We start from the raw sequence: 9,830 nt of genomic DNA, 5'->3' as shown, positions 1-9,830 counted from the left end.
ATGGTTGTTAATTTATTATCTACCTAAAAATTATTTTATTAATTAGATTAATAATTATGACAATGAATTAAATAATAGAACTGACGATATTTGTTATTATTTTCTACTCAAAATATTTATATTATAACATAAACTATAAAATTTACTTTGTTCAATGTTTTATTTTAATCTACTATTATAATTACCGGCAAAATTATTTAAGCTAGTACCAAATTATTACACTAGTATCTATATTTAATTACACAAAATATTTTTATTTAGGCCCAGTTATCAGATCGATTCCCGTATTAATTGTTGTAGAAAGAAAAATTTAATATACTTACATACTTTAAACAGATATAAGGTGGAATAACATTTCATAACTAACGTTTCATAAGTAAATAAACAATGAAAAAAGTATAAATTGCTTTAGATAAACTTTCCATAAATTTTATTTTAAAAAATATCAAATGAATAAGTTTAATCATAAAATAGATATAAAGTAAAGTAACAATTGTTAAAGAAAAATTTCATAGAGAAATAAAAAATGAATGGTCGTTCGAAATCGAAGTATAAATACGAGATCTTTGACAGGTTGGGATTGAACGAAGTATAGAAAAACGGTGCGTCGAAAGTACGGTGAGATTTAACAGGAGGGGTTTTCCACCTTCAATGGAAGGGTGGGCAATATCAGACGCATGCGTTCTTCCATTTTACTCGTCAACGACGTACACAATTGCGCCAACCTTACATACGAGAAACTAATGTATATAAGTGTATGTAAGCGAATAATATTTTTTTATCCAGGTACTTGTGTATGTAGAACGTGCATTAAAATAACCGTCTGAGGAAATGCGATTGCTATAGATTGCAGTAGTATTTGGTATTAGTGTTGATGTTGATGTTCGATATTGGTGTTGGTGATAGTGGTGGTAATGGTTGTAGGTGGATACGATAGAGGTGGTGGTGGTGGTTGTGGAGGTGGAACGATCTCGTCGACTTCGAGGGGCAATTCAGATCCCCGTGCTATCTTTCGCCCTCGTCAGCTCTCAGTTAGTAATGCGCGCGCGTTCCGAGCGCATCTCGATCCACTACTAGGATAATTTTGATCGATATCTAAGGATGCTTACGACTAGATCTTTTTATTTTCTCTTCGAATTCTAATACAAAATTTGTTTGAACAATCAAATTGACAATCCCATTAATGATCATACGATGAAAATATAATACAAAATCTATTTGCATTATAATCGTCATTAAAATACATGACAAGTAAATACGAATTTGTAAAATAATATTTAAACTTTGAATTATTTGTATAATTTTATTTCTACGTATTTTTTAAATTGAATTGGCGTTTATTCTTCGTCAAAATAAATAGTAGAAATGAGAAAAGTACGACAAACAGTGAGTATGGGATATTTGTGTTAATAAGGGATAAATACATTGAAAATTATCTTTGTAGTGTTTGTGCTTGTGTTTGTGATTTCTATGGTTGAGATGCGTCCTCCTCGTCAGCTGCGAAGCACGTGACGACGAGGAGTGAATTCTATCTCATAAAGCGTGGGTGGGCATCGAGAATACATAGGATTAATGAGAAACGGAAGGAGGACGATTAGAATTGAGAAGGTTTGTGATCCATCTAGACAACTGTTCAAATCGTTTTCTATTTGTGAATGATGCCACGAATATTTGGTTACGACAAAGGGGAGAAGGGAAAAAGAAGAAAGTATGATTGTTCGACGGGAGGAGAATACACGCGATCGCTCGATCAAACTCGGTGGGATTATTGTAAGAAAATAAGATAAATATCTACAAGAAAAAAGAAATAAAAGCAAATAAATCGATCAATCAAAGAAGAGAAATCTTTGTTGATACAGCAGATATGGCAGTGAATTCGTTTACACGAAAATTCATTGGCAGCCTTGACCTTTTTCTTTTTATATTTCTTTATACTACATTGATTTTAACTGCCCTTGGCACGTTTGGTGATGCTTCTTCTGCTGTTGCTGTAAATGAAAGAACAATAGTGCAAAACTCGAAGGAGTGTTTCGGTGTTCGAAAACAATCGAAGGGTGAAGTGAAGCTCGCCGTGATAGCTCCTGGTGATCCGCATCACGAACAAAGTTTGCCTAGGGTTTTACCCGCTGTACTTTTGGCTGTGAAAGCTGTTAGCTCGGCAAAAGGGCCCCTACCAGGATGGAACATAAAGGTCGACCACCGAGATTCGCGTTGCTCCAGCACTTACGGACCATTGGCTGCCTTCGAGTTTTACATCAATCAGACAGCAGGTCGTTCGGATCGTCCACTTTTTTCTTATCCTTTATCTTCGTCTTTTCGTAATTTTATTTTCTGTTTCTTTTTTCGTCTTTATCGCGTCTTGATTTTATGAAGGCGTAACTCGTTCTAGTAAATTATCGTTAGACTGTAAAGGAGTTGCTTTTGCAACGTAAAAGTCACTTTCTCACTCTCTCTCTCTCTCTCTCTCTCTCTCTCTCATTATTCTAATCTTATTTTTTTCCTAGAATTTTCCAGTAGTCATTGACTATGCTCATCAGATGCTCGTCACCCATCGCTATAAGTTTCTTTAGCATAGATATATCAACAAGAAATGTATGGAATAATTTTATAAAAAAAAAATACTTTTTTCATATTTACATAAGTAGATACGTAGGTAGTTCGTACGGTATAATATCATTCGTCGCGTATACAAAATGTTAAAGTGTTTTGGACGGACGCGTATGGAAAAGAAGTTTAATGAAAAAAACTGTGGTACTTGGCGTATCTTCGATATTTCCCTTTGAAAGTAGTGCAATTTCACGTGGTTATCAGGACGAACGCGTAGGTAGTTGAGGTGTATATATACGATTTCGTGTATGTAGTACATATGTATCTATGCATGTATATATGTATAATATAGGTATACATATACGATATATTCATAGGTTGTCCCGTTTTATCCGGGTGTATATCGCGATGAAAATAACGTTTATTGTCGGCGATCTCGTTTGCCCGTTGATTCGGTGCAGTAACCCCAAGAGAGATCGTTAGATATACTACCGAGCTGATCGTGTTGCAGTAGGATGGGATGAGGAGGGAGGGGGGAGTATACCGTGCTTTCGGACTCCGATGTCAATTAATTCGTACCGACTGATGTGCATCGTCTTGCCTTTTTACTTTTTTCTTCCTAAGAAGTGCCATTAGAAGGAGAAAGATAAAGAAAAATAAATAGAGGAGAACAGGGAAAGAGGAAGGTTAACAAAAAAAAAGAAAAGAAAAAAGGAAAGAGAAAATGAAGAGAGAGAAAATAAATGTAAAAAAATCGAGAAAAAGATCAAGAATATGATACAAAGGCAGACGAAGGAGAGTCCGTTGCGTTTTAATTGCTCCTCGTTCCGCGTTTAAAGCCGTGCTACGCGTAGCAAACTCGGCCCTATTTTTATAAAGAACTGACGTCATTATAAGTCCATTTCATCGGTGGGTTCGCAGCTGCAGACTGTCTCTTTCGAGTGTAAGTAAACTCATAAGCAACAATAAGAAAGAAGAGGAATCGGTCAAAGAGTACGGAGTTCTGCAAGACGGTTGTCCGGTCAATCAACCAAAGCCGAGTTTACTCTGACATGAGAGAGTCTGGATAACTTGGGTTGACCAGTTGCGCTTGGCTATTCAGTATATATTTGCTTGGTTATCTAATTCGCGACGACGACTACTATTTTCTTTCTTATTATCGGCACTCAAATTCCTTCTCTTAATTACGCTTAATTATTTCGATCTCTCGAAATGCCCCCTTTGGTATATGGCGACGAAGTAAAGGTCCCAGTACTTCTTCTTTTCCCCCCTTTTTCTCTTCTCTTTCTCCTCTTCCTCTTGTTTCGCCCTCCCCTGTTCCTCCACATCCCTACCGGAGTCAATTGAACTCTCACCCTTTTACATTCGTCTTCTAGTTCGAGGGTGCCTCCTCGTTTATCTCTCCTCGTTGTCTTAAAACTTTAACAAAAAATTCTCTCCGTTCTTCGATTTATTTAACGATTTTCCTCAACGATTGTGATTTTATTTCAAACATTTCATATTTTTTCACTTAGGAAATGTATTTTTCGTTACGATACTAATGGAAAATATGTATAGAGGATAAGCTGCTGTTTGCGTATATAGAGGGTGTCCCACATAACTCTACTCACAATTTTTTAAGTACTTGCGATAACTTGACAAAAAAATACTTTAAACAAAAGTTGATCTGTTTTTGATTGACTATACATTGCAATAAAAAAATTTTTTTTTAAATGTTTTTTAAGGCTACTTTTATCTTTTTAATTGCACTTAGTATTTTTGATTTTACAGTATTATAGCCCATATTAATATAAATTCAACGATATAGTATACTGTGACCTTTAGATGATCTTGAAAGCAAAGAAATGAAAATTTCAACAAAAAATTATTTTTTTTATCGCCGGCGAACAAAAGGAACAAGTGCTTTTAAAAACACAAAACACTTACTTATGTGTGTAATTTATTGTTACTTAAACAAAACACAAACATTACCACAGTGCTGTTTCCGGCTTATTTACAGTCGTAATTTTATGCTTTTACATTAGAAAATAAAGAACATTTAAAGCAGCGAATCTGTACACCATGCAAAGAACTTCGCTACGACAGTACCGTAAGAACAACTAATGGAAATCTACTACATAAAGTGGAATTGTGCCTACATAATATTGATTTCAATTCGAATATTTAATGTGATTTTTAAATGAAATCGTTTGCGTTCATATAATCAAGGTTCCTGAATCTAATGTAGATTTGATTCTTTTCATAATAAATAAAAATTTTGTTCATTAAAGCAGATTGTTATTTTTTGTTGAAATTTTCATTTCTTTGCTTTCAAGGTCAAGGTAAAGTATTTTTTTGTCAGGTTATCGCAAGTATTTGAAAAATCGTGATTAGTGTTCTATGGGACACCCTGTATATGTAAATATAATAATACATATATGCTCACATAGAGGGTGTCACAAAAATCTTTGATCAAAGAAAAGTTATTTCCAATAAAACAAACTATATTTGTATTGTTATCCAATTTCTAAAACTTAAAAAGACTCTATACAAGTTAATAACAATTTTATTAGCAAAAAGACAATTTAGTTTATTTACAAAAGCATGCAAGTGTTTTTTTTCTAGAAATTGTTCTTGAATGTCTTCTTGCTGCTTCAATATGAAATTGGCAATGCAAACGAGTTTTCTTTGATTCTTGTTAGAAAACGAACTTCGATTGGTTCATATTTGATCCAAAATTCGAATTATTTCAAAAAGCTCCTACACATTCTAACATTCTGTTAAACAAACTTTATTCTATAAATCCTATAAAAAAATTAACCCTTCTTTCTAAGAATTTCAAAAAAACAAAGTAATCTTACTATTTTTTAATATTAAACTTAACACGACCACTTTGAAATTTTCAAATGAAAACTCTATTTTGATTTTTCTTCATTTTACTTTGCAGGAATCATAACCATAAATATTGTCTTATTTATTATTTAAGTTAGTAGCAAATTATTGCATTATTATACGTATTTACTCATAAAAAATATAACTTTCATTAAAGTTCGATCATTTGACGTTGGTTGAAATAAGCTTTTGATAGATTTAGTGTTAAATTAATCCTATAATAAGAAATCAACAGTCAATCCTTTATTATTATTTACTAATTTTTCTACTTATTATTTAATCCAATACTAAAATTGACTATTATTTATATTCAATTATAAAAAATTTAATTTTTGATAAAGATCTGCCATTTGAACGGTTACGGTATAAATACGTTTAAAAAGACTTTCAGTAAGTTTAGTATTAAAGTAACTCTATAAAAGGAGGGGGGAGTCCATAATTAATGTTTGGCAAATTTGATGGTCACTGTATAGTATTATAAAAATGATGATGAATCAATTAACTATAACTAAGGATTTCCATTGGTTTAAATAATCTTCTTTGTCACCTCTTTCAGGTTGATCTATGATTTTTGAGTCATCCTATATATATAGAGTATTCTATATATATATATATATATAGAATTGAATTTGTAGATAGCTAGTCCGAAGGGCTCGCGGATTGAATAACGATTGCGTTCGATTTGCTGGTATAAATTGACAGTACGGTATCTAAAGAAAAAGAGAAAAGAGGAAGTAGCAAACTGCAAACGAACTGACTAATCAGCGTGGGCATATTGATGAATCAAGATTACAAAATTAAAATGTACGATCTCCTGATTTTTCCGGGAAATAAAAAAAGGAAACCACAAAAAAAGAAAATTTTTCAAACTATCTGACAGTCAATATCGTATCCGTAAGATAATATGATTTTTGTGTATGTCTAGTGCATGTATATTGTTTTTGTTAGAGTTGATGGAAACAAAATTCATCGACGATATGTACAGTGACTCAAAAAAATATTACAACACTATAGTATGATTAACTTTTTGACTTCATATTTCGGTTGTTTATAAAGCAATAACTCTGGTTATTGTTTTTAGCAATAGACCGTATACATTTCAAAATTATTTTTGTTCGAATTTGTGACATACATTTATAATTACAGTTGTAGCTTCAGTTAAGTAAAAAGAATTTTAAATACAAAGTTATTTTGATCGAAAGGAAACCAGATTTTTCCTAGGACTCATTCAGAATACGTTACATTGGCTGATAACCGACCGTCAACGAAGTTTACTTTATTGATATGAGGAATCTTGTAGGAATTTTTTCTTTCAGCCAACATAATTGATTTCATATATGTTTGTAATGTTAAGAAAACGTTATCAAGCATTTCTCTGTCTAATTTTTTATATGTGCGTTGAATTCTTTCAATCAGGTTGTCAATTCTATTAGGCGAAGCTTTACGTTGAAAAGACCGTATAAAATTGAAGTATCCTACATCCAGAACGTTTAAATTGTTTTATCCATTAGGGTAGGTTTAACGGTAAAATATATGCGCTTACAATTTTCTTAAAGGTACATTTTTAATTTTAGTCAAATTTTCAAAATAATTCTTCCGTTTTCACTTGTATTTTGATTTCTTTTCTGAAGAAATATCTGCAAAGATTTTACCATCACTGTATTGTTTTTGAGCTGCGTACCTAATTCTACCCATAGATACCCACGCAACAATCGTTTGCGATTTACTTCAAAATCAGTTGAAACCTTATTAACAGTATTGTCCTCCAACTTTTGGCTTTTCTTCAGTTGTAACAACTTTTGCAATAAACCATTATGTTCATTATCAGTTGATTTCTTTGATGTAGTACTCCTTCTTTGCAATCCAATAATACTTTATCCTAATGCTCTATTTCTTAAAAATAGCGTATTTTATTTTATTTTACAAAAAATACAATATTTTTATTCTTAAAAACTTTTCACTGAATCAAAAACAAATGTCTCTTTACTATTATCCGTTATTTTATGATAACTATCAGTTATAAATTAATGTTACTTGATTAACATGTTGAATGCCACAGGGGACACTGATGACCCGTACTAATTATGTCTATGGTGCAGTGTGGGTCTGTGGTTATTTTGTGAAGCATTCTTGTAATGAAACTTGTAAATGTAATAAATGTTTTAAAATTCTTCATAATTAACAGACTTTAATACCATTGAAAATTTTTGGGATGAATTAAATAGAGAAACTCGAAAAACTAGAATTTTTTTTATTAGCTGCATTAGAACAAAGGCGTGAAATGAATGGGCAAAAATATAGAAATAGAATATTTTAAATAATTATAAATTATAAGCCGAACAAATATTGAGATAGGCTTTAAAATAAAAAATCTATATATAAACATTATCCGAATATTTTTTTGAACCAAAAATGTGACATTATTTCTTTGAATAATTATTGTTATGAAATTTACAGTGAACTACAGAAGTATTCGTCCTCCCCCTCTCAATTTTAAATAAGTAATATTTACTTGTAATGTAATGTTTCCAAATTTTTATAAACAAAAAAATTTTTGAGAATTATTAGTATTTTAAGATAATATAAATTTTATTAAAAAAGAAACTTTCATGGTAATAAAAGTTTACTTTTACATAAATTATAAAAGAATTAGTTTTATTAGAATATGCCTCATAGTCTCATAGATATTCAAAAATGCAAAAAAGAACTAAGTACCACTTATTAAATAATCAATTATATTTTTATTATATTTTGTTTAGGTACAAATAGTCTTGTGAGAACAATGTAGTCATAAAATTAATTACAAAGTATTGTAGTTAATGTTCATTTATGTAACATTAAATTTCTCTATTTAGAAATTTAATAATCTTAAATTGGTTTCTGTGTATTAGAATTTTGAAGTTTTGCATAACAATTAAATATCAATTATTTCAAACTTACAGTAGGAGCGAGTATGAATACTCTTGTTGCTTATTGTATGTAAATATTTAAAATCAATTGTATACGTTTGTCGTTGCTAACAAAAATAACCAGGATAATTACTGAATAGACAATCAAGTTACGAAATCATAATATTAATCATACCACAGTGCTAGAATATTTTTACGAGTTATTTTAAATGCAATGATTTTGCCTTCAATAAAACTGGTCAAAAATAAAAGATTTGTTCATTTGATTTCTCATATTTTTTTAAACAACACATGTAATTTTTGAACGAAGAAAGATGATATAAGCTTGAAACAAGTTATAATGAGATTGTGCTGTTGGAAGAAGGTATACGTGAGAAAAATGTATTATCCTTATCCCGACGAAAAGGTTGTTTTCCGCAAAGAAGGGTTGGTTAGAGTATATTACATGCTATACACGTATGAGAAGCTTTAGACATGCGATATTTCATGGTATATGTTCCCTCTACGATATTGTGCGATAGTTTATTGTTCTTGTCCCGAAAAAAAACAGACAGAGAGTACAAGATAAAAAGGAAAGAACAAGTGAGAGGGATGTGGAAAGATAAAAATGAATTCTAAAGTAAATGTAAAATGATGAGGTTTCGAGCAAATAATAGAATAAATATGGTCGGTTATGTTTATGGGAGATATAATCTTTAACACTTAACTTATTCACAGAAACTTACTTGACGTAGAGATATTTCTTTTTTCTTTTAATGAAATTTTTATGTTCTAAATGAAAAAATTAATAGATTTGTGTATATTAACAGTTACATTTATAAAAGTTTATGTTTCTTTTAAAGTTATAATGGAAAATGGGAAAATGGAAATAACAAATCTTAAAATATGGAATCTAATATGAACAAAATGGATTGGAAAGTAAATACAATATGATGAAGTTTCGTGCAAATAATAGAATAAATATAGGCAGTTTTACAATATTAATGGAAGATATTGTGTTTACCCTAAACTTAAAGACGGTTTATAAATTGGATAACTGTATCTAATATTTGTTTGTATACATTGAAAGTATTTACATTTAATTTCTTTTATGGAATTTAAATTAAATTTCATGACTTTTTATTGTGGTGTATACCACAGTTACAGGTGTACAACTTTACTTCTGCCGTTTTAAACTCTGTTTTAAATATTAAAGTAAATTATAGTGATTATATATTGTACTGAATACGAAATGATTTGATTTTTTAAATTTTTCTACCGTATACAAAAGTTTTTTTTAAATAAAATTTTAGTTATTAAAATGACAAAATTAATAGATTTTCATATGTTAATATTGAGTTAAGTTTGAAAAAGTTTCTGTTTCTTGAAGTTACTGTAAATAATGTAAAAACAAAATACTTTTTGAATCATATGAATTCGCGTAATAGAAAATCGTTAAGAACGAAATTTTTTATTTTCTTCCAGATAATTCAGTGAAGAAAAAAAAATTAAAAATTAATAAAC

At 30.3% G+C, this 9,830-nt stretch overlaps 1 protein-coding gene across 1 annotated transcript in view; it reads left to right on the top strand.

Moving 5' to 3' along the window:
* Positions 1–1,049: 1,049 nt before the first annotated feature.
* Positions 1,050–9,830, top strand: part of LOC122526665 (atrial natriuretic peptide receptor 1) — a 151,800-nt gene continuing 143,019 nt past the window's right edge. The window contains exon 1 of the mRNA XM_043650187.1: positions 1,050–2,270. Coding sequence (XP_043506122.1) covers positions 1,865–2,270 — 406 coding nt within the window. The 5' untranslated portion in view covers positions 1,050–1,864. The remainder of the gene's footprint in view (positions 2,271–9,830) is intronic.

Source organism: Polistes fuscatus, unplaced genomic scaffold (assembly GCF_010416935.1).
Source record: "Polistes fuscatus isolate 324 unplaced genomic scaffold, CU_Pfus_HIC Scaffold1, whole genome shotgun sequence".
NCBI lineage: Eukaryota > Metazoa > Arthropoda > Insecta > Hymenoptera > Vespidae > Polistes > Polistes fuscatus.
Note: the sequence above shows the minus strand (reverse complement) of the source record. Positions and strands in the feature narration are given on the sequence as shown.